The sequence below is a fragment of the Anopheles stephensi genome, chromosome X, assembly GCF_013141755.1.
Source record: "Anopheles stephensi strain Indian chromosome X, UCI_ANSTEP_V1.0, whole genome shotgun sequence".
Lineage (NCBI taxonomy): Eukaryota > Metazoa > Arthropoda > Insecta > Diptera > Culicidae > Anopheles > Anopheles stephensi.
Window position 1 is genome coordinate 845329 of NC_050201.1, and position 26181 is coordinate 871509.

General features: G+C 44.9%; 2 protein-coding genes across 23 annotated transcripts in view; one reads left to right on the plus strand and one right to left on the minus strand.

The window, feature by feature from the left end:
• Positions 1 to 26181, minus strand: part of LOC118502616 (prolyl 4-hydroxylase subunit alpha-1-like) — an 87144-nt gene that overhangs the window by 11870 nt on the left and 49093 nt on the right. For both annotated transcript variants that reach the window (XM_036035020.1, XM_036035010.1), the window contains exon 2: positions 17379 to 17429. The gene's annotated coding sequence lies outside the window, so the exon portion shown is untranslated. The remainder of the gene's footprint in view (positions 1 to 17378; positions 17430 to 26181) is intronic.
• LOC118502505 (disintegrin and metalloproteinase domain-containing protein unc-71) overlaps positions 3387 to 26181 on the plus strand; it is a 100212-nt gene continuing 77417 nt past the window's right edge. For 13 of the 21 annotated variants that reach the window (XM_036034889.1, XM_036034926.1, XM_036034941.1 and 10 more), the window contains exons 1-2: positions 3388 to 4104; positions 5856 to 8022. In XM_036034889.1, coding sequence (XP_035890782.1) covers positions 7851 to 8022 — 172 coding nt within the window. In that variant the 5' untranslated portion in view covers positions 3388 to 4104; positions 5856 to 7850. Of the gene's footprint in view, positions 4105 to 5855; positions 8023 to 26181 lie in introns of those variants that run through there. The other 8 variants (XM_036034792.1, XM_036034748.1, XM_036034785.1 and 5 more) reach the window with 3 other exon arrangements.

Genomic DNA, 26181 nt, shown 5'->3' on the forward strand with positions numbered 1-26181 from the left:
GAAAGAGCTTTCTGTCAAAAAGCTGGAAGGAAAGCTTTGGATGAAAACTAGACATTTTCTTATCCAGATTCTTGCTATTCCAGCCGGTGAAGACAAATTGTCATGGTGAGGCTTTTATTGTACATAAGCTGCGCCTGAATGTTCAACTCAGTAGATCTCAGCCTGCTATTAATGAACTCTTTTTTATCTCTGACATTTCCTATCTTCTAACACCAGGAGGTTGTAATGGTGTAGATCTACCATTTGTGGCCAGTGACGGATCAAACCCTTGAAGAATCTAGGTGGAATGGAAAATAAGAGTCTCTACTACATCCAATCTGCTGACCACCATCATGGCCCTTCGAGATTATGTTGGTCTTGCAACCTCCAGGAAGTTCGCCCGGGTCTCGGGTTGCATAAAAAGGTTTGTAATACCATCTCTCTTCAGTGCAGTATATTGTCTGGTTTTATGATCGCTGTAAGGAGCTAGTCCTTACCAAAGATCCAATGTCCGAAGATTTGTCCTATGCTTTCCCATGGTCTTTTTCGGTGGCCCAAATATGTTTGGTTTTGTACTGAGGTTTTTTTTACGGAGTCTCAGAGCTCAACCAGAGTTCGGTCAGAGAAGAGCTATTGAACCTGAATGGAAAAGACACTCACGAGTACCTGTAATAGTGAGGCCAAAAATCCATGAAAAGAGTTTGACACACCTGCGCACTGATGCTGATGCTCCAAATAATATTCTTCCCAATCGTTCTTTACTATGTGGAACATTGGATTGATAGAGCCAACTTTTACTTATCTTGATTGCGAAATTGCGATTTGTGTATTCAACGGCAGAAAAATTCTAAGAAGAAGTTCTAAAAAAATGATGGTGCAAATAAAACTCCACATGTGAGCCATTATTTGTACAATGAACGGAAGAAAACAACAACCAAGAAGACCACCTACCTACTTCATCGATATGAAAAATCATAACACCGCTAGATAACAACGCTATCCATATCCCGAGTAGATTTTATCGTCCTTTTGCTCCAACCGAACCGATTCGATTGCCCGGGCACCGCTCAGTCTCACAGGTCCCACTGGGTGATTGATAGGTTACAGTTTATTGGGCCTTTCCGCTCTGTCGCCACTGCCGCAAATCGGAGGGATCGGGTGTGTGGGTGTATGACGTTGTCTCCAAACAGTGTTGAAATATACGCGACAAAGCCATAATCTCTCCCGCCGCTATGTAAATCGGATAAAGCGAGATGCAAAGCAGCTGTGCGAGACCTCTCATGCCCAAACTCCAAAACAGCGGCAAAGAGGAAAACACCAGAGATGAAATTGAAAAATTGGCGGTTAAGGTTGACGCAACAACAACAACAATGAAAAAAGGGGTTTTTCCTTCGGGTGACCCTTCGCGCCACTGGTGCCTAAAACACACAACCAACTGCCAATAAAAACGCAATATCCCTGCCACGCGCGCAACAAGCGCAAAGGGGTGGGCCCGAAATTTGCACAACCGCAACAATTGGCTTAATTTTTAATAGCCCTAATACTAATAGGTATTTGGAGCGAAGTTATGCGAAGGGTTCCCCTTTTCTGATAGAGCACAGACGACCTGGCATACCCAAACACACAGAGTGTGCGCCATTTCGCCATTAAGGGCAGAATCGTTCAATTCAATCAACGTTGGGTGTACTGCTGTCGTTGCGCAAGGTTGTGATAAATGATGGTTTAATTTACTACTTATGGCTTCTACCCCTGCATCTAAAAATATAGACGAGTACTGCTCCGGTTAGAAGCAGCCGACGCCTACTACGAAGAATGGCAACAAAATTAATGACAATAACAATTTAATTATCCGCTCGCCTCCAGACCTTGTTAAACTGTACCAAGAACACAATGACAGGTGTAACAACAGCAAAAAATCTGCGATATCTATATTCTAAGAATCTTTCCAGCAAGCGACAGCCAGGTACGGTGCAGGACACCGCTCAAGACCTGTCATTACTAGTGAAGATCTCACCATTACCACACTGTCGGTGCGCTAATGTACAATTAAAGTAGTAAGCTTCTGAAGTAAACGTGTCGAAGAATAGGATATCGTTAAGATAGCGCGCAAAGATGTGTTGGTGTGTACCGTGCACCCGTGATTGATAAGGGCGAGGGTCTAAGCTGAGAGCACCGATAGGCAAGAGAAGCTGCTCCAGCTGTCTCACGAGTACTGCTCCAGTTGGCTGGAGAGATTGATTCTCGGGCACATCCTTCCTTTTCCCAATTTGGTGCCCTACCGTTATCGGGTCTTCCTCTCTCACACAGACTCAGATACTCGTGCTCGTGTTGCTGTTCATCTTTAGCTTGTACTAAGCACACCTGTACTGATGGCTACACAGATTCTAGGGCTTGGGTGAGGAATGAACGTCTTCTGCTCGCGTCTGGTGTGCCATCCATCATTTTAAATCTGAACTCTCGCGCTCTCTGTCTCTCTCTGTCTCTCGCTGTCCCTCTGGATAACGTTTCCTTGCTGGTAGTTACGCGCTAGATTACTCAGGATTTATCATGTACTTACGAGCCGAGTGGGTAATGATATTTTATAGAGCATATGAATCACCCATTACTACTGGGAGATAGGAGAGGATCGAGCAAGACAAGAACGTTCGGGTGAAAGTGCTTGACGAAGGAGATATCTTGATTTTACCGGTGCTCGGCGAGTCCTCGTCTGCCCCGTCCATAACTGATGGTTATTTCGCATGTTATGTAATGTGTATGAATTTCCCACCCGGCTGAAACGTTCGACTGATGACGCTTCTTGAACAGCATTGCAACGCTTCCTCTCCCATTCCTTCTCAGGGTCGGTCTGGAAACAGGCAGGCCTGGCAAGAATAAATAATTCGCAGGTTCCCTGCCCGAAACAAGTGTTTCCGTGCGACTGTGACGAAAGAGATGTTGTGTCGAGTCTGGCGATCCACATCTGCTCTCTACTACTCTCCAACTCGCATTCGAGCAGCTCTCACACGCGTCTATCTGGTACGGTGCGTGCGTGAGTGGGGCCCTCTACATCGTACCGTGAGAGCGAATTTTCACCACACTACCGCAAACGGTAGGGCGGCTGTGATAACGAAGAAAAATATACCGGTATCGGTGTGTCTATGCGTGTGTGTGTGTGTGCATGTGAGGTGAAGACTTAAGATTTTCACCGTCACCAACCAGTTTCACTTTCTCACCAAAGGCACACACACACACCCACTCATATAAGGTGTTCCTGGTATACGTTAGACATCATCTACACATTTCGCTCCAAAAACGAACGGCACGAGGTCCCGCGTCCGCGTCCTGCGAGCACCTCTGCCTGCCAGATTAAAAAGATGCGTATACCTTCGCCTAACTCTGTGTGAGTGCGTCGTACGGAGAGCAACGGAAATGCTCTCGCGGAGCAAAACGTTGGCTTTGGCTAGATGAAAATAAATGAAACCATCCAACTGAGATCCCCACTCGGTAACGTGGGTCCGGATCGAAGCGAAGCAAAATTCGCAGTTAAGCACAAGGGCACAAGAAGTTCGGCAGGTCAGTCTACATCGGTGCCCAGAAGGGTGGCAGAGCGTGTGTGTGTGTGTGCGTGCGTGTGTGTGGTGGTTGCTTAGCTTTATCAACTAACCAGTAAGCCAGACTCACGCAAAACGGACCTGCGGAACACAGGGAACAAACAGACAAACAGCAGCAGCAGTAGCAGCAGAGGGCTAGCACCGTGGGAGACAAAAACCTCTACCAAAATTCTGGACGCGCCAGGACGCAATAGACTCTGCCCATCCCGTAGCTGGTAGCTGAACTCGTCTGGCTGGCACAGTACCATTTTTTTAAGCTGGCCACTACTCATCCGTTTTCGCCCCTTCTTCAAAACGCTTAACGCACCAGTGTATAGTATGGAGCCCCAACCCCAGGTTTGATGTTATGTTTTGCGCCGCAAAATGCTGCTTCCTCATCATCATCAGTACCCAGCCCCGCAACGGTGCGTTTACGTATCTTGAAGATTCGCCAGAACTCAAACGACAGTCAGCTACAAACTATCAACCCAAGCCCAAACGCATCAGCAAAGTCAGCAGCAGCAGCACCTGCCAAAGCTCCTGAACAGCTCACGGTGTAAGTATGAGAGACCTGGAAATGCGTGGGCGTGCAGCAGTAGCACTGCCTAGTACTGCCATACCGTGCCAACACAAAACAATGGTCCGTGAGCCTTTATGTGTGTGTGTGAGTGTGAGTTGCCAATTAGAGTTGGAGAACAGGCTCCCTTCAGGCTGATGGGCACACCTTGCTGATACCATCCTTTTCAATAAATCTATTAAATTCACCATATCTTGCAAAACATTTCACAATAGTTGCAAACCCTTTTTCTGATGTCATACTGTGATCTTGGCTTCTGTCTGATAGCAGGTTCTAGTGTAAAAAGTGTTGTTTGTTACAAAGAAAAGCTTACTCACACAATCACAGTAACGGAGGATCCTTGCCTGAATAGAGAGAGAATATCTCTCCAATTGATAACGCATCAACGGAACTGGTTCATGTGCTTTTCTCCGCAAATATTGGCGACTACTCTCTGGCGATTAGTGGTTCCTACTGGAAGGGATTCAATTGTTCCTCCAACAGTTGCAGGAGAGTCGATAGAAGTTCTCTTACACATTTCTCTTTGGGGAGGGGGTGGGTGGGGAGGGGGGTTATTTTCTTGCCCGTGTACGTTTTAAGGCAGGCACTGCCGGAGAATGCTCCATAGATCTCATTTTTCACTCTCTTTCGGCGATAGAAAAGCTAGTTAATTGGAAAATCCCATTCACGATAACAAGAGTCTGTAAAATTGAAAACTTTTGGCATGGACGCATGTCTGTAGCTTTTAATTCAGAAAATACTTCATTCACTTTAACTCTACCTATCACTCGATAATTGTGAAGATAGTTTTGAGGCCTCAAAAGCACCTGATAGCATGACCCAGCAAGCTTAGCCTGTGCGGTTATCGGTAACAGAGTACGGACAATGAAAACAACTCACTATGCTGTATTGTTTACCTCCTACGGCTACACAACAGGATCAGAACTCACGAGAGCACTATAGCGTTCTGGATGAGTGCCTCCCATCAGAGCAGCGGGAGAGAAGTGAGAGAAACAGAGCTGCGTTATCGGGAACAACTAACCTAACCTGTACACAAGATGCACGGTTACATCAACAGTGTTAAACCCACTGACACTATTTAAACCTCTAATCGATGGCTGGCCTGTGCGCCTTTTCTTCCTTTCACTATTTACTTACGGGGGAGCTGTCTGCAAGATTTGCCAATAAAGATGTCCATCTTTACTCTCTTACACCTTAGCGCCTTAGATGATTGATGGAATCGATTTTCGAGGGTAGAGTTATGCAGGACTGACAAGCTACAGAGTAAATCAGTCATAGGAGGTCAACAATAGTACTTCATTGGGGTGGTGCAGTAACAGCGACATCAGAGGGCGTCGGATTTCATATGGAAGAATCGGGAATCAAATCCTATCCCGATTGTCTTCCCGTTAATAGGATTAGCTATCTAGCTACATGGATTTAATAGAGTCAAGACATCGAGAAATGGCAGGCCGAGTCATCTTGAGATTGTGGAGCCAAAAGCACAGTAGGTTATAGGGACGATCCGGTGCATCGAATCTAAACAGTCTCCTCTTATACAGGGCATACTATCCAGCTACACGGGTGACATGGTAGTCCTAGACCTCACGAGTTTTGTAGAGCCAAACGAGGAGAAAACGAGACTGAGATAGATGACTCGTTCCAATACTGTGTTGGAGGATCTGTGCCTGCAAGGTGTAAACTTTGAAATTAAGCTTTTCCTCTTCTTTTCATTCCCATTTTACGGACAGGTGCATCAAAGTTGGCTTAAACAGCAAAGAAGCAATCGCGCCCGGTACCTGTACGTGACACAAATGTAGACGGAACGCAACGAAGTAAAGCGACCCGACACCGAAAGGAAAAGCAAATGCAATGAAAACAAGTGCAAAATAAAATCAAAACTACCAACAACAACAACAAAAACACACACGCGCAAATATATAAACAAAACAAAAAACAACAACAACAAAAAACCAAAAAAAAAAAAAACAAAGAAGCAAACACCATTACAAATACATTAAAGTACCATTCAATTTATGAGCATTATGCCTACGCAGGGGAGCCAACACTGACAAAGAACAAATAAGCAAATAACATTTACTAGTAATAAAAGTACAGCAAATAACCGTATACACCGTAATATAATAACAATCAGATAAGACACACAAAAAGAAACAACAACACTCATGCTAGGCAATGTAGCAATCAAACAAAACTTACAAAATCTACAACAACACAGCAAACCAAACCACCACAAGAGGGAATCATAAAAGCAAATAATAAAACGTTCGTAAAGCAAATAATTAAATCAGGAAAAGTAGATCGTGGTTCGAAGGTGAAGCGGTGCGGAGGCCGGTGACAGAGGAGACAAGCAACAAGCGGGCTGATCGGGAACAAGTGCTGTCAGAGGACGCCGATCGCGGCCAACCACACAGACATCCGCGATTGTCAATAGGCGAAAACCCCCGCACCGAACAAATCTAAGCAAAAGCAATAACCTAACAAATAGCAACAAACTTAGGCTTATCAGATGACTCACCTATTTACGAGTTTACCGAACGTCTTCAGGAAGCAGGCAGTGCAGCAGCGAGTAGTGATGGTGGTGATGGTGGTGTCGCTCTCGACCGTGTAAGTGTAAACCGTACCAACCGGAACAGGGCGCTAGATATTAACGATATTGTGTGTAAAAGATACCGAACAATCGGTGGTATCTTCCTCTGAGTGAGCTGGCAAGTGAGTGCGTCTGTTTCTCTGTGCGCGAGTGTGAGTGGTTTGTGATGCTAGAGAGCTGCAGGTGATCCTGCAATGGTTCGTACGTGAACGTTTAGGCAAAACCGAAAACCTAACTAACCTCAGAATAAAGCGACTCGGCCAAATGGCTACCGTTTCGCGTGCGTCGTTTATCGTGCGCGTGGGAGTTATTGGTGCGTGTTCGCGACCAAGCAATCACAGTTAGTGTTCATGCTCGTGCCCGTTCGTCTTGGTGGTTGTGCTATTGTGGGGCCGCGCCTATGGAAATATAGATTGGACGCTAGGGACGTGCCGGGACCGGTGGGCGCAATGAGCGAAATTGCGGCCGGACAAGCTGCTAGTAGCAAGTGTGCGCAGTGCAATAGCAGGTAGTGCCTAGACCATCGATCGCGCCGCGATCGAACAACACCGACCGTGCACACATACACCACATACCATACACACGCACCCACCAATATTACACGTGAGAGAGAGAGAGCGAGAGAGCGCGCGCGCGTTTTTTTTCTTCTTGGTCCGGTCCGGTGGCATGTGTGGCCGAGGTGGCCACTGTCGCAATCAAAATCTTCACGCATCGGACATCAGCGCCCCGAAATTTGACGGAATCGTAGTAGCAGTGGAGCGCGGGAACGAAGGACAGCCAAATAATACACCAAGCAAACATTCTCAGCAAGCAACCTACGCCCAGTACCTACCGAACACTGTTCATCATCCTTCACTAAGCCTTCTTCAGTGTTTTTTGAGTGTGATCGTGTGCCGAGTGTGTGTGTGTTTGTGATTCTATTTTGTTTCGCATATCGCCGCCCACCAATTACCGCAATCGTAACGCGGCACCCAAGGCAGGCACAGGTAGGTTGAAGGTACTTCAGTGACAGTTTCAAAAAAAAAAAAAAAAACAGAAGAACAAAACTCTCCGTGCTATATAACCGTTTCGATCCGAGTGTTGTGAAAGTACTAATCCCAGACCCCCAGACCGGGAGCCGGAACTGTTTCGGAACATGTCGCCTCAAGTTTCGTGGTTTCACCGGTACCTTCCGCTTGGTCGGTGCAAGTTAACCGAACGAAGACTTCCGGACCGGACGACGTGGTTACTGCTCACGCTCATCCTGATCAGCACCCCAGGAAGGTTACAGTCAACGGCAGCCGACGATCGGGGACTTCACAAGCGAGGTAAGACACTTGATCTTAATATTCACTGTTATTCTAATTCATCAGCTACAGAATATATTCTTGATGCTTAGGCTAATGGCTAACACATGGAGATGTAGTCTTCGGGAGACTCAGTTGAAGTATACTGATGGGTAGACAGTACAAAAACTTTGGTTGTATGCGAATCTCGCTATAGTGAGGAGTACACGTCAAGCGAATGACACTAAACGATCTACCTTAGTAGATTCTTTCTTGGCACTAAAATCACCAGAGCTCTGGGTATCTCTGGGTGTTTGGACTCCCTTGATTTAAATTACCCGTAGTCAGTTCTGCGCAGGCCTCCTGTAAGACCACAATAGACCAGGTGACAAGACTAAGTTGGAGGTGTCCTTGTCGCTTGAGTTGAGTGGATTTTACTACTATACTTCATCCGAAACTAGTGGAGCGCAATATAACGCTCTTCGAAGCAAATGGCTTGTCAGCAATATATTCTATCTGCTTCTCTTGAAGTTCTCAATGGAACTATGCAATAAAAGGTCTTTAGTTGCTGACGATGATGTCGGCTCAGATTTAATAGACGCAACGAACATTCTCACTAGATGTTGAAACTCTGCACAGAAACCAGCCACTGTAACTTTAATTCCAAGCTCCACAAAAACCTCCAACGAAGTTAGGCTAAGTACTTTACCAGGATAAGTGCTTTAAACACAATTATTATGCAATAAACATCCTGTTTGGTCCTTCGGTAAGCTCCCTCTGTTATAATTAAAACTATTTCACACTCACGCAAGATAACCGCGGCGAGTAATGATCTTGGGACGTACTATCCCATTAGGTCAGCCGAAAGTTTGACGTACGTTTTGTGTTTGAACTGAGGGTCGGTTTGGTACCGACACCGCACAGAGCAGAACCAGCCGAGGTTTGGTACGTTCTCTGGTGGATGGGTCGTAGTAGGACTCTTAACGAGCTTTGAAGTTTGATTGCGGGTCAAACTCGTTCTCGCACCGTTTTTAAAGCTCTAGAGAGGGAGAGAGATAAAGAGAGAGAGAGAGAGCGAGTTTTGTTTTGCTCATTTGCTGTTGTTTTGGCGTACCGTGAAACTCCTCAAAAAACACCGTGCATTATGTAGTTTGATTACTTCGGTTAATCTCTCATTCAACGGATGGTCGCCATTTTATAGGTCCCGGGGAATTCTAATGAAATGAAGTTATTTAATTCTTTTCCCGAGCTATCGCAAATATCCAGAGTAATAGCTTTTGCTGGGTAAATGAATTGCTCTACATATTGACATGCAGACAGCGTTCTTCATCATATGACTATCATATGAAACATATAATCAACCTACCCGCCAGACGCTCCATGCCCAGCGTAAGCGAATATTTGTGCTCTGAAATGAAATCTAATCGAAAACTGTGGGCCCGTTCCCCGGCCTGTGCGTTGCACGACTCACTGGTAAGGATTCACTGGTTGAAGTGTCTGATGTCTCTATGTTTTGAATGGTGATGTACGGCCGATGATGTAAACTGACCATGGAGCTGGACCTTGAAATGAAGGGCTTCTTTTCAGGAAGTATAGTTTGTCCTGACAGTGAACGTACGCTCGATTGTGATGGACAGGAAGCATCGCAATAGATGGGCACATTTAACTTCGCAACACAATTTCACGGCCATGACCATAGTCACGCTGCTTAGACTAAGTTGGTAAAAAGTTGGAACACATCGCTAGGGGATCTCCGATACGTCCAAACACTAATTGATTAGCTTACGCTAACCGCAAAACATGCGACGAACATTGTGTCTTTTCGTCCCGTGCGTTAGTAAGCGAAGCTGGCGATGAAAAATGTGTAATATCCGCGAACTTTTCCTTCCACCCTGAAATACCATTTGCTTTTGCATTTCCGGCCAAATGTTGATGTGATCTCACTGCTCTTTCGCTTCACCCCCGACGGCCCCTCGTCCGCTTCCCTTTGCCCATTACACTTTCCAACGCCACCACAACCGGGTGGACTCCATTAGTGTACGTTATGTTTCTGGTCCGTTTTATTTTTATGCTCACATAAATAACAACAAGCGGATAGATCAGGGGTCAGAGTCATTGGAAGTAACGAGTGTGTACAGCATAGGTCTCCACCACCGGGGCCTGGGGCGATGTCATACCGGTTAAGCAAACATACCCGGACCTGGCCTTTGGTTCGGTGTTGGAAAAGGAAAGAAGTTACAAAAAAAAAAAAAAAAACAGACAGCAAACGGTGTCCGTAACGCACATAGCAGTGCTTTAAATTTAAACAAACAACAAGAAAATGGTACCCGCGAATGATCGGCGCGCGTCTTTTCGGGGATGGGTTCGATGTCTCAGACCATCAGCATTCTCCATTTACACGCACATCCCCATTAGAGGGCCGTGCAGCGTCATCCGCCCAACGGTTTTTGGCAGCGCGTCTCGCATGCTTGCGTGCTGCCTACACCAAGGCAGAGAGCAGGTGTGAACGAAAATTTCCGTCTGAAGCGCTAGCATGTGAAAATCGACAACCTCCAGCACACACTCACACACACCCCGGGAAATGGCACTCATCACTCATCAGCTAGCCCCTGCCAGAAGTCAGGGGTCTTCATACTACGAGCGAGAACAATCTGCTATTACTGGAAAGAGCTCATACATGACAATTGCTTACCAACGCCTGCATGTATGCAATCGTGATTTAATTATGCGAAATGTTCTATTACCGAAACTCCCAAGTATCCAGACATCTAGAAATTCGATAGAATTCAATCAAAAGTTTTTTAGTAAAAAATACCTCCTCCTAAAGAGTCGAATATCAGCAGTGCTCGCAGAATAATTATTTGGATTCGTGTCTAATAGGCTATCGGTATTATCGAGCCAGGTTCTGATGGGATCTAGGACTTATTATTTACCTTATAAGAAGAAGATAAAGACAAGGAAGTCAGTAGTGACAGGTAAAGACCTCTCGAGGTTGTACAGCTAACAAAGAAGACCAGGATTAATTTGTTACTTCAAGTTTGACAGCGTCCTAGTCCGATGCACAACTCCTGCATGTATGCAAATGTGATGTTATATGCAAGAATATCTTGCTAGCAAATTTTCCTACTAAATTGCATAACTTCAGGTGCCGTGCTTTATTTAATGTAAAAGTTTACCAAACATTTTGAATCTATGCTATGTTTGAGACATTCTTTCAAATGATATCGCACTATTTGATGGCCCCTGATCTAGACAAACTTTCTCTTGCTTCATACCTTCTCTATCTTCCGCTCTCTTTCTCCCTTTTACCTCTCGCGCACGCTTTTCTCATCTCTCATCATCTCGTGCACAAGATTTTCCATGATGGGGTGAGATTGATTGGTGAATACTCGCCGTACTTCTGCCTGGTTGGAGCTTATATGGGCGGGTGAGATTGAGCGGTCCTTGGAGCAGTATATATAGGGTGGGGATGAATGGATCCTGAACTCTCGCGACTCATTTACATCGGCATGAGAAAGGCACACACTCGCACAAGGATGAAAGGCGCTTGCGCTGTTCAAGGAAATGAGCAAAAAGGTTTTCCTTCGCTTAAAAACCGTACTCCACTGATCAGCTACTTCATCAGGAAACACATCTAAGTCTTGATTTTGTTGGACATACCTTTCACACGATGTCGTGAAAAAAAGGGCTACGGCTCACGTCCTCTTGTCGCGCCAGCAGGAACTGTATGACTTCCCGTACTGTCTCTCCTTCGCTCTCTCTTTCTCTCTCGCTGAATGTATCTGAATCCTGATCTACATCAGAAGAGGAAAATGCATCAAGAGAGAGAGAGCCAACCAACAGACATACACACAGGGAAAAGTAGCCACATACATATCACCTGCCCGTGTTAGTAGGTCAGTGAGATGAAAAACAGTCAGTCAGCCAGCCAGCCAGCCAGCCAGCCAGCCAGTCAAGTCAGTCAGCTCAGCCACGCTTTTGACCGACTGGCCCCGGAAATAACCTTTCCCACTCTCGCGCTTACCTTCTCGTCTTCTTCTCGTCTAGCGTACACCGTCCATCCCACCCACCCCTACCCGTGACCTTTCCCCTCTTTCGCGGTGCCATTTTGTTCTTCCCTGTTTGGGAGCACGCCCGATAAGTAATTTGTGCAATTTTGTTGTTGCAATTTTGCAACTGTTGTTTAACGACAGGGGTTTCAAAGCCCTGGAGTCTAAAAGGGTGTTTTGAAGCGTTTCTTTGTTACTTTTTACCCTCGTCTTTTTTCGTTCCACCCATCACTCCCTCTTTCTCTCTCAAGCAAGCAGCAGCCATAATTCCAGCTGTTGCCGTGTATGATTTGAGGCACGTGTTTTTGTTCTAGCGACTCAGCTAAGTAAGGGAAAAGCTTTTTCGGGTTGCGACTATTTTGATCCTTTTTTTGCAAAACTTTATTATCCCTTCTATCTGCTCTCTCTCTCTCTCTCTCTCTCTCTCTCTCTCTCTTCCATTAATCTTTGCCTTCCTCTCCTTGTCAATCTCTCTCTCCTCTCTCTCTTCGGCTCTCTTCGGCTCTCTTCGGCTCTCTTCGGCTCTCTTCCGCTCTCTACCACTTCTATTTCACTCTCAGCCTCTCTCACATACACACAAATATAGAGAGAAAATGTCATCTCCATCTTCCCACACATCTACGCAAACGGGCACACATGAACGCAAACGGGCAAACAGACACACACACAAACACACACACACACACACACCACACATTTCTTAGATTTAAATACCTCTTCATCCTTCTTGCTCCCTCTCCGCTCGCTCCTTCGCAACCCCCCTCACCGATTCCTCCTCTTCCTCCTCCTCTTTACCCCACTTTATTTTCCCTCCAATAGCATCCATTACTAGGGCTTATAATAATTTGTGTGCCGAAAATTCGTCATAAAACATGTACCTAAACACTTTGTGTGCACGCGCGCGCCAACGCTATGTATACATCCGTCTAGGGTATACAATGTTTTCCTTTCTTCTTCTGCTTCTTCCCCCCCCCCCCCCGTTCCCAGCTGTGTATGTGTGTGGAGCCACGAAGGAAGACGCGTGGGAAAAAGGAGCCAAATAAGGCTACGTTAACTATTGGGTGGGTGCGCCTGGTCGCTGGTAGTCAAATGCGGGCTTTCGGCACAATCAAGCACACACACACACTTAGAAGTAAAACGGAAACGGGAATGTTTTGTTTCCTAACGAACACCTTTTTCGAAAAAAAAATAATAGAAAAAAAAGAGTAAAGTAATAATTCACTAACAACAGTTTTTCCCCACCGAGCGAAAGAAAAACCCCACCCACACAAAGTATTGACGAGGTTTATATTGGGTAAAAACCTCCGAAAAATTTACTACCATACGCTGGATAGAATTGTGAGAGGTTGGTGTTGGGGGCGAGCAGATTCAAGGGAAAGTGGTCCGGGATGGAGAAAATATCACGAAAACCATTTACATGTGATACCATAGCCCACCCCGCCCGCCCTCTCGGTTGCCATGGACACAACGAGGAAGGGGGCGAGGAGAAGGTGGAGAGGGGGAACAAGGTTGAGGCGGTTGGTGGCATTAAATGTGATGGAAAGCCACAAATACGCTGAAAGTTTTTCCGCTGCGCTGCTGCTGTGTGGGACCGGCCACTGTTTTGGGAAGTTTTGTTGTTGAAAAATGCAGAAAATGTTAATTTTTTCTCAGTTGCGCACGGCTCAGGGGGGGGGGGGGGGAGTGGGAGTTGAAATTGCACAAATATGAGACTAAAGGAAAGAAGAAAGTAGAACACCAACAAGAAAAAAAGAAAAAACGCGAAGCCACCGAGAAGCAGAAACATTAAACACCACTATCGGTTTGTGCATTGCGTTTTGCGTTGATATTATGCAAATATTGATAAAGTTGCAGCATTTTTCGCTACTTGTTGTGTTTTTTACAGTTTGCTTTTTGTTGTGAGGGGTTTTCCTTCGGCGTTGCTTTTTTTTCTCGTCGCTGCTTGTGTGCCTCATTTAGTGGTTTCTGTTTGGAATTATTATAATTTTTTAAGCCTTTACTTTACCGCGCTTTTCGGTTTCGGTGTTTTGCAGGGGTTTTTTCCTTGCTTCGTTGTTTGCTTTTCATATTGTTTGGAATCGATTTTTTAATTTATCTGTTACGAATATTGGGTTTTTCTTTTATGCTGTGTTTTATCAATATTTTCTGTTGAAATTTCACTTTTAAAACTACCGTTATTAATATTTAGTCGATTGATTGTAATTTATTTTTTCGAGCCTTTTCCCAAAAAAATGTGCTTAAGGGATTATTGCACACTCGCTGTAGAACATTGCAATCCTATAACGGAATTTTGCACAAAGTTAGGGAAGATTCAATTCCGTTTTGGAACTTTGCAATCGTATAATGTAATATTGTTTATAATAAGCGGAAATTTGGCATCCTTTGTCTGAAGTACAACGAGTAAAATTAATTAAATTCTCTAGATTAAATTGGATTAAAACTAAAACCAAACCGCCTGTATGACTTGACACTATCTCTGAACAGCATAAAACAATAGGTTCAAATCTTTCATACAATCCGAACCTGTTTCAAGCTTTTAAATACGTCAAATGCCAACTCAATTCTTTATGTTGAGTGGTTGAGTTGACCTGAGAAACCCTGTGTTAATTTCATTTTCATTGTTTTTGTTTTGCCAGTTTTTTTTTTTAATTTCTTCTTTTCAAATTTCCTTCAGTGCATGACCCCTTTTTCTCATTCAAAAATCAAAACAAAAACGAAACGATCCTACGTACCTTAATCTGTGAATAATTTTACACCCTTAATTGAGGGGGAGGGGGGGGGGGGGTGTTATAAATTCGTACCCCCGTTCTACTTCCGTTTGAGAGAATAAATCTGTTCGCCATAAACTTTTTTCCCTTTTTCCTCTTCTTTTATCGCGCTGCCAAGTACCTTCACAAACGTACTCTCCTCCCTTTTCGCGTGTGCGTGTGTGAACGCATGCATACGCAGAAATGTGCGTATATTTAAAGAAATAATAATTCTTGATGAGTATTCAACGAACCGGAGCCTAATGCTGGGTGCTTTTGGCACTCGACACGGTGGAGGGTCTCCACATCATCATTACTGTACCACAGCCGATTTTATTTTTCACACCCTAAGCACCCCCTTACCTCTCCTCGCACCCCCATTTACCTCATCCCCAAAACTTCCACCACCGTGTGTACCGTTTGGAGTTAAATTTTCCAATTTTGCGTTTTCCAATCTTCCACCGTGTGCAGTTCGCTAGAAAATTGGGTTTTTGGTTAAGAGCGGCACTCGCGCACTCGTGCCCATATGGTGATCTCGAAAAACCCCGGCCCGGTACTCCATCAAAACATCGTCAACGTCGTTTGCCTTGTTAAACGATTCCAAATACGATCAACCTTCCCGGTGGACGACTATCGTCGTATCCTCCCATCTTCTTCTTTTGCTTCTATGTGTGTGGTGGTGGTGTTTTTTTTTCCCCTGGTTGGTGTAAACCTCAACCCTCTTCCTCCACCCTCCTTTCTTTCACCTTCCGCAGGGCTTCCGATGGGTGATGGATGTTTTCACCCCCGTTGGCAACGGTTGCGACGTTCAGCCCATGCCCTTTGGACCGTGGACTCGTGACGAAACATGGAAACCAATTCTGCTACCCCCCGCACCCCTTCTCCCCACCCCTCGCACGTATCCCTTCTCAAGCATCCCTTATTTCATTTAGGTGAGCGGTTGGGAAAAAGGGAACGGAACTTCACTCGAGCAGTTTTTATTTATGAGCAATTTTCTATTAATTTGTCAACTCGCTGTTGCGCACTAGCGGCGATCGTCCCCTTGCTGGTCGTCGTCGTATGCGTGTATATGCATATGCGTGTGTATGTACGCGCGTCCGCTTGGGTGGTGGTGTGCGTGTGTATCAGTTAGTGGTGTGTGTGTGTGTGTGAGCATCAGATACCTAAATAGATTCTCGTACAGCGCTGATGGCTTTCGGTAGAGAAAGTAAGATTCTGTACCACTAAAACCTCCCCAAAAACGACACAACAGCCAAGCGAAAAATGAAAAAAAGAAAAAGGGAAATGTGGGTGAAACATATAGCAAAAAAAAAGGTTAAGGAAAAAGAAAAACGAAACCCATTTCTGCTCTGATTGGAAACACATAAAAATAACACGAACGTTAGAGGAGCGGATTTTTTTTTGGTTGTTGCTGCTGTTGCTGCTACTACTGCTGGTCTTGTTTGTTCCCTCCGGTTGTTTGGTTTGTTTCTGCGTATTGCTCGAATTGGGTTACCTTGAAATAACGCATTAATTGTTTTGTAAAAAAAAACACTCGCAAACACCTCCAGAAAAAACAGATATCACACTCAAAACAATAACAGAATTCGATGCATATGTTTCCTTTTCAAGGTCTCGGCCATTTTGAAGCTGTTGCGCGAAAACAGAGACACGTTAAAACATTTGATGCAAACAGTTTTCGTAACTTGGACAGGAAGGAAAAAAAGTATTAATATGTAGTTGAAATTTTGAAAGAATATCAAACTGCTATTAGTTTGTGGGTGAATCGCGTGAATTTATGAAATCACAAAACCCGTTACATCATGAGAAAAATTGGATAACTTTTTTGTATTATATTCGTATAGCAAGATCAATTTAACAATTTGCATTTATTTAAAAATAAAAATCAAACCTCTATCAGTTGTTCGTGAGAATAGCCGGATGTTATGCAATCTGCATCACTCCAGTGAACTACTTAACATATTGTGCGTTTAGATCCTACAGATTTTCATTTAAGATTTCCAAACACCCTTTCCGTAGGCAATATTTGCAAAATTTTATAAATAATTAAGAAGTATTTATAAGTAAGTAAGAAAAATCTCAATTTTCAGATCAAATGTACTCAATTGTGGTGGTACAGTTTTACTTCAATCTCTTATCTATCATTCCTGCAGCAAACCCCTCAAAAAGTTGTAGAATGTGGAATCATCAACTCAAAAACAAAAGTTAGTATTTAGCTTTGAAGAGAATCTATTACTTTCAACGGTGACTAGTTTTACCTGTCAGTTTGTAAGCAGAACTCACCGGTTTTCAGCCGAAAAGCGTCAAAAGGCATGCAGAAAACCAAACGGGCTCAAGTCGTCATAGACCCTATAGCCAAGCTTTCATGAAGCACTGGGCGCCTCCATCCGTAACTATTTTTTTTATGTCTGATTTACGGTGAAGCACTGGGCGCCCCCATCGGTAATTATTTTCTCTTCGTGAATTCGTGTGAAGTACTGGGCGCCTCCATCCATGATATTTTTTACTTCAATTTTAAAATTTATTCACAAAAGAAGGGCAGCGTAGAAATGAAATGCGTTCTCTTAATAAAAGTCTTGATAATGGTCTTGAAAATTCTTACCTGTTGAATTTCTCCAAAAATCGCCTACCTTTAGTCCCATGCGTTGTAACTCTGAAATTTGAAAAAAAAAAAACAGCTAATTATATAATTGTCGCTTGGTTTAGATAATTTGCTTTGCAAAGGTTTAAATTCTCTTGAAAATTTGCTTTATTTTTTCCATAACAGCCTCAAGATAATGCGCGATAGTATTGCAAGTTTTTAAAGTCATCTGAGCCCGTTTTTTCGCAGTTAGAAAGCTAAACCAAAAAAAAAACAAACGATTTCTGAAGCTACTTTATTTAGATAAGCTCATGGTACAGATGCACTAGAAATGTATGCAAAGAAATGAACAAAAAAAAAACAGTTAGATAAAAAAAATTTATACCACCTGGACGTAGTGATTCAGCTTTATCCAATAATTCCACCTACAATTTTGTTTATTCTCCAAACAAAAACTGTGTGCCTTGAGCAACCAATCAAAAATGAAAAATGGTATTTCTATTGTCAAACTGTGGAATACTGGTGTTTTAAACTACACTTCGATCAAAAGCCTTTTTTTACAGAAGCAGTCCAAAACATTTTAGTGTTCAAACCAAAGATACCACAAACGTTTTGCACTACAACAAAAAACAAAATTAAAAAAAAAACTCACACACACATACAGAAGGGGATTAATTAGCTTCAAAGCAAATCGCCGGAAGTGATGCAATATGCATTACAAAAGCCGCTGTAATGCTGTTGAAAGGATTCCTTTGTTGTATGCATTCCACAAATGTTGTTAATATCTCTTTGCATTGGGCGCACCATTCAATCGAATTTTACAAGCAAAACAGGGGGAGAGGAATCAATGTATGAACGCACTTTTATTTTTCCATTGTATTATTTATTTTTAATTACCGACTGCTCCAGAATCAGCAAGCCCTCACCAAAAAAAAAAAAAGGTATGCACCCAACACCCAATTCTAAAACCAGCACTAGTGTGGCTTCTTTAATCGTGCCAAATGCATTTCCACCAAACGCATGTTTACCGTCGATGGTGCTTCGTGGCTCGCAATTATTTTCCATGCGAAAGGCGAACACTCCCACGCGTCGGTCCGGAACCTTACCCTTGACCAAAGCTGCAAACCGGTGGCAAGGAAAAACTCACCCCCGGATATTGAAATACCTGCCCGTCCTTTGTGCGCAAAAAGGGTACCGATTCGATGGAAATGAAATCACCCGGTATGGAAGCGAAAGACAAGGACACCACCACCCCCACAGGACACGGCTGCACTGTGTGTGCTGTGGTAGTTTGCCCGGGATATAGATATAGGTGGCATAGGGTAAGTTTTCTGTTAAACAGCTTTCCCATCCGTTGTTTTTGCCGTGGTGAACGAGACCGATCCCGGGTGCGAACCGGCGATCGAATAAGGCATTGAGATAATTACGTGTTAATTAGTTTTCGCATAAACTATTCAGTTTTTACTTGTCCCCGGGCTCCAGGGGATAGCCCAGCCAACCACCTTCCCTCTCCGCTCCCTCATTCCCCTGCCGCAAAACCCATACCCCCATCGATGCAATCAAAACCAAATCAAACCGTAATCAGTGCTAGTAGCGAGAATTAAAGCAACAAACAACAGCGAGCGAAGGAAAAAAACACACACACCACTGAGAGATGCTTCCTTGTGCGCTGTTTAATAAGCACTTCAGCATTACTTCGAATAGATGGTGCGCAGCAGTTTACAGACTGATGTACACCGAACTAAACCTCGGGCACACACACGCATACACACACACACTCTGTGGTCTATTTCATCTTGAATGCAATGCTGTTGATTCTGGGCCTGCGAGGACTATGAGGCTGTAACTTATCCGTACCGACAACATGTTATGACGCTCCCACGTGTGTGTGGGGGCGAGAGTTTTTGAAGGGCACACGGTTGAGTTGATGAATTAATAAAGTTCTTGTATCTCTAAGCCTTTTTTTGTTGCTCTCTCTTCAACGTTCGCACACAAAGCACAAATAGTACGTTTGGAAAATATGCAGTGCCTCTAATAAGATAAACAAGTAGTTTCCGTGTACGGTAAATAAAACAGGCCGTATAACAGAGTCGTGTACATCGTGTCAAGTATCGTTTCACTTGAGAGGGATAAAGAGAGAGAAAGAGAGAGAGAGAAAGAGAGAGAAAGAGAGAGAGAGAGAGAGGGTGGGGGTGGGGAGAGGACAAGAGAACAGGAACAAAAAAAACTGACACAAGAGGGATAGTGAACAAATATTTAAAACTCCCCTGGAAACGTGTGTATACACGCCCTTTCTGCCGAATGAATCCTCCGAGACAAATGGTTTATTTCCTGTTCTAGTGTCCTGGGATCGAGGTGGTTTTTCTTCCTTCCTTCTTGCTTCTGTTGAACAGTAAAACACCGGAAGAGGTTGTGCACTCCCGGTGGTGCACATAAAAGTGTCTGTCGAAACGGTGAGCTTATCTGAGATGATGCACTGCACCCGCTTCTTTCGCCCTTTACGCCTTTTTTTTCTTCCGTACATAAATATATATAAGAGATCTATCCATCTATCGGAACCCCAGTTACCGCGATCCCTGTTCTCTCCGGTTAGCCGGGTACTGTAATAAAATGCACTTTTACCGTCCATTTCCAAGTGCACTGTCAGGTTTCGAAGTGGCATTACATTTCCGACTTTGCAGCGTAAACGGATGGGATGCAACGCGTTATCGAAGTAAAAGGGGTTGGAGGGGAGGGTGGGGGAGGCCGATGTGCAATAAGGTGGCATCAAAATCATGTGGGCAGCTGTTAGAGGCGAAGGAGGAGGAAGTGTGTGGGTCTTTGGCAATAAGAGGTAGTATCGTTGTTCGAGTGGCTACCTTAACCTCGCGAGATTAATAAATCAACCGGTGATCAACCAAAGGGGAGAAGAAGCTAACTCTGGCCAGCACTCGTTACGGGTGTCACACAAAGTGGGGTTCGCATTTTTATCCCAACTCCATGCGAAGTGAGCGAGCACCCAACGTTGGGGGGGATTAAAAAAAACGGTTTGTGACACTAAACTTGCGAGGATAGTGGAGATAATGGGTCCTCGCAATTCTTGATCAGGGAATTCAATATTTCAAAGATTTAATTGATGGTACGTTGTTGGAGAGGTGTGCTTGGCGGGATCAGAGCGTTAAAAAACATCTCCCACTTCCATCACTTCTCATTGGCGAGACCGCCCACTGCTCAGTAATGTAGAAGATGACGTTTCGGGTGCTTTGCAGCTGGCCAGTAACGTCACCAAACGGGTCAGGTTGGTGTGTTTGAGTGCGGCATACGTGATATCGGCCTGATATCCAAGAGTGGAGTGCGACCGTGGAATCCGCATTGCGTGTTCGCGTACCCAAAGCGTCACAAACGCAAAACGGCGCGATTTGTGACAAATCGTCGCCAGGAGACTACGCACCAGCTTCACTCACTCGACGCCCTGGACGCCATTGCGGGTAAAAAACTTTCTCTCACACACACACACACACACACACACACACACACACACACACACACACACACACACACACACACATACACACACACTCGGGAACTAACCTGCCTGCAATGGAACGCGACGGTCCAGCAGATGTTTTGTCGTTGTTGTTTGTGGCGTCGAATGCAGCGCAGTGCAGCCACACATAGCTGCCACACGCAATGGGCTTTTTTGAGGGTTGGAATTTGGTGCGCCATTTTGATTGCGCCTTGCAACCCCTTAGTTAGCCTTTGCTGGATGGGCAACAAGACGTTTTGTCTCAGCTTAAAGTTGAGTTTAATGTTGCGCTTGATTGCAGTAAACGCTTTAAAACACGCAGTGAGTGTATGAGGAACAATTGAACAACCCCTGTCAATGAGTCGCTTGCTCCTTTGGGAGTACGGTACGCACAAACTGCATCCAGCTTGGCCCCGATATTGGTGCGCCTATATGTGTGTATGTGTGTGTGTGTGTGTGTGTGTGTGTGTGCTTGAATTCGAATAGCGATTTACTCTTGGGAGGCCCGGTAGGAACAGTTGGTGGCAGGCAGAGTTCCCGCCTCGGTTTAATTAGGAGCAGAACTTTGTGTGCAAAATAAGACATATTGGTGCAGAAGGAACAAGGAAACCCATTATTGGTCAGGACTCTTCCAAGATAGCAGCACCGAGTCCTTTCGTTGCCTCACACTACCAGCAACCTCGTTTGATGGTTTACTATCGTTCCCCTATTAAAACCCCGGCAGGGACCTTCAACACACCCGGGATATGGACGAGCTTGACTCAGTTGCTGTCTTAATTTATCACGTTTATTTGTGGTTTTATAGTCGGCTAGGTTAAACACACACAAACAAACATCCACACACTCACACACACACACACACACAAACATCGAGGGAGTTGCCCAGGGCTTCCTGGGAATCCGAGGGGTCGGGGCTGTCGGTTGGTGATTCCAGTTCCGGATCTGTGATTAAACCCCGGATAGCGTCCGTAGAGAGCGAGAGAGAGAAACCTTCGGGGGCCTTAAGAAGCACTTCATGGAATTTTTGAACGATGCAGCTTGTGCAGCTGGCAGCAGCAGTGGGGGATAGTTTATATTTAATCAACCGTGCTTTATTAACTCGATTCGCAATATCAATTACACGCCTAACCTTAACCTTCCTATTTTGCTCCTTTCTTCTTACAGGTGAGTGATGTGCGATGCCTTCCTTTCCCCGGAGGCAACACAACTACCATGCAATCAATCGTGGTATACACGTGTGTGTATTTGTGTGCAGGTGGGTTCCGGACAACGATTTCTGCTACAAAGAATGAACCATTATGTTTACCACCAACACACTACCAGCACCACCATCAATGGCTGCTGTCCAGTGCTCGGTGAGTCCTCGTCATCGCAAACTTCATCATCCGTTCAAGGTGTTGCGAGTTGAGCAGGGACGCCACAATAAACTACAAAGAGCGTACAAACTTGTACACTTGTTCTTCAGCTCTAGAGCGCCTCGAGCAGGGACACCCCATTTGGCTAGCCTGGATGTCTGTCCGGGTGGGGGGATTTTTTCTATTTCCTCACATGTATGGCCGTCCACCGAGGGTTTCTTTTTGTTAGACCCGCCGACTTTAGAACGGCCGTGTCAGAATGCCTCAAGAAAGGACAACGCTACATGATGAGGATGCTGAGCTACTGCAGGTGTTGATACGTTAAAGTTGGGGTTTTTGAGGTTAGGTTTGCAGGCACTAAATCGGCACCAAAAACTCATCCACACCTCAAGAACTTGCTGAGGTGAGAGGTGTCGTTTTGATGAGGGAAACTATGGTCTCTCTCGCGTGTGCGCATCCTATTTCCATCTGCAACTGTCCGAATGGAGCCGATGGGTGAAATGTTTTCTTTTTCAACACTCTCACCCAACGGGTTTGCTCTTATTTTTTGCCGTGGGCGGTGAAACCAAAATTAACTCCCTCGGCCATCTGCCAAACAAAGAAAATGAAACTTTTCCGCTAATTTAGAGCAATTTAAGCAGGCAGGAAGGTAATGCGTGCGAGACAAAATTGCATCCCGAGTTCGGTGAAACCTTGAATGTTTCGCACACTCTCTCCTCTCTCTTTCTCTCTATCGCACACGGTTCGTACAAAACGTTATTGCAAAAGGAGGCTAATTATATACAAATCGAAAATTCCAATATCCAAAGCAGAAGAAGCAGGAGACGTGTACGTATTCGTATCTGTGCGCACACACACAAATACACACACTCACACACCCGTCAGTGTAATTAACGCCCTTTCCTTGTACGCAATGGTACGACGACGACTTGCTGCAAAGTGATGGCTTTGGATGCAATTAACATCGATCACCTGTCGATCGAGTGTCTTGTACCTGCGTCAAAATGAAAAGTACGAAACACCCCGTTCACGGTGAAAAACGCCGGAACAAGGGGTTTTTGTCCCCACCTTTAGTATATTTATAATAAGCCCCCGGATTTAGTTTCCTTCTGCCAATCAATCAACAAAACCCCTTCACAGTCTTCCCGGACGTACTGGATGTGAGAATGCAACACAATACTGCTTGTTTTGTCAAGATAGTGGCGCAAATTGAATTCATTTAGTGGGTGTTTCGTTTTATTTCCTCAAATTGGCACATTTTGTGCCGCAAATTGCAGTACAATTATACGCCTAAATGTATGCAAAACGGTGCATTACAATACAATTAATCTGTATGTTACGGACGAAACAAGCCATTCCGAATAGCACTACATAGTAGTAAAGGGAACGCATTAAGCGCTCACGTTACCAAAATCTATTTCGCTTCCGAAAATCACTCGACCAACACCGAATAATGTGTGTGTGTATGCCCACGCTCGCTTACAATTAGCTCTCAACCTCCAATCAAATATTTCGTGTATCATTTGTATAAAATCCTTTACTTACCTGTTGTACTCTCTACACAGCGTTGTGCTCTATGGTAGCCTCTCCCTTCTCCTCCTCCTCATCCTCCTGCTCCCTACCCCCCCCCCCCCCCCCCCACAATCATTCCCGCAAGAAAAACGTGGCAAATCGCGTTTTCCCCAATCCGCGAGTTAGTGCGAATGCTTCAAGTGCCGGCACTCATCACTCGGCAACATCGGGGAAATGCGTCAATTAGCTCAAGTGTTTATAATTGCTTTCCTATCACAAACCTATTCCAAAACCCCGTGATCTCGCATTGCGTCGTGGCGGCCGTGCTTTTCGAGCATCGGGAGGCAGGCATCGCTATTTTTAATGCTCGTTGAAAAATCGTTCCCATGGTAACGGAAGCGGAAGCAATATACGCGACCGGCAGGCAGGGCGTTGTGAAGCATCCGGTATCGCAATCGGCTCATTTGAGAAATCATTTATCAGAACCGGTCGATGCTGATGAAGGAGAGTCATTTGCTGGGTGAAAAAAACACCGTATTTATCTGCTTTCTTTTGCTTTCCCCGCGCAAAACATTGCCTAGAGGTTCGGGGCAAGATCTAGTGCAGCTCAGGTGCTCGTTCGCTGGAATCGCAACGGGAATGGCATTGTTAGCGCATTGCGCCGCTCTTGCTGGAATCATTATTAATCATTTATCATGCAGTCAGACAGACAGACAGCCAGATGGCAGGAAGCATCCGACAAAGAAAACATATTATAATGAGCTAGACTTAGGGGTTCGTGGCGTTCGCGCTAATAACGGCTTCGCCCGAAGCGCGCCTGCATTCCTACCCGGCGCATCGCACCGCGACTGAAGTTGTTTTGCCGATTGGAAACATTCGCAACACATTAATCTGGCTTTGTTCAGGGATCCCGACAAATAGATTTCAAGGTAACGCCACATACACACGACGACACAACGCACATCACGGGAAGGGAACAAGCGCTCGAATGTATGCAATACACGCACACACACTGCAAAACGCATAACCATTTTACAATCAGCACAGCACAGGGGAAAGGAAGCTTACCTTCGTTCCCAGGGCATACACGAACACACAATTGTTTGCTTTTATTGGTCCACGCTTCCTTTCACATGCGCTCCCGCTCACCCTAGGTTTCGCAGGGAGCTTTTCGGTGAAAAATGGTATCATTTCGCATTTTACATCCTAAAATCCATGCCCCCGTTCAAAAACCAACGGATGCGGAACGACGAGGGCGGAACGAATAATGCGGAGGCATTTCAACCGATGGACACCGACGAACCGCCCGACCCGATGATGATGATGATGTTTTGAAAACATTCAAGCTTCCAGGCCACCACTTTTATGGTTTTGCAACGGTAACGCAATCCAAGAAAACGAAGGGATGGACGCAAGTGTGTGACTGTAACTGGTGTGTGTTTGTGTGCGTCTGTTTGTTGTGGCAGGTGTGCCGTTTTATTCCATTACAGCTAACCTTGAAAACTGTGGTACACATCGGCAGCTCTATCTCCAGCAGATAAAGTACCGAAAAGAAAAAAACAATGCCTTACGCACATGAAAAAAGCTGCTGTTTGCTAGATGCGCTTCGTTGCGCTTTAAAATATGCATGAGTTTTTGGGGGTTTATATTCACGATTGCATATATCTGGGCCAGTAGCACCAGCGGCAGCAGTACCATCAATGCCATATGTAGGACGATGATATAGTTTTGAAACGATGCGTACTATATGCGCAGTGCCTGGAAGTCAAGGTGGGCCATTGGTAAATGGGCTTGACGTTTCAAACCATATTTTGTCCAATAGGCGTCCAATATCTATTCACCTTGTGGGGAAGTCTTCGCATCCTAGCAAAATTTCCATGGTTTTAAGTATATCAATAATCAAAATCACTTGTTGCTTGTTATTTGGCATGGATACACAGGCGGTCTGGTAGTCGAGGCGTTAGTGGTGGTTGTGAATCTCGTCCGTAGAGTCTCCCATTATTCTAACTTGATATATGGCTGGCATGACCAATGAAGAGGAGAACACTTGCTAGAAGACATGATAGCGTCCAAAGCATCTTGATACCTAAGCTACTTACTCCTTAGCAGCAGGAGACTCCTAAGCAGTTACTCCTAGAATGTTCCTTAGCTATAGATCACTTAGAGCTGACTGTAGAAGACCTCAAGACTCTCTGCTATTACTGAGGGCTGATGAGATAGTCTGAAGAGTAGGTCTGGCCCGGTCTCTGAGCCATCTTCTGAAGAAGAGGCATAAGTGACCATCTTGGTTTAATAATTGTCTTGAGACTCTTCAAGCCAATAGTCGGCTTCGATAACAGCACAGATGTGTTGTCCCAGCGCCTCATCATGGCGCTAAAGATGCGTTTCGAATTGCGACACAAGGATCCTTGGTACAACACCCTTTGTAACAATGAACTCTGGAATTCATTCC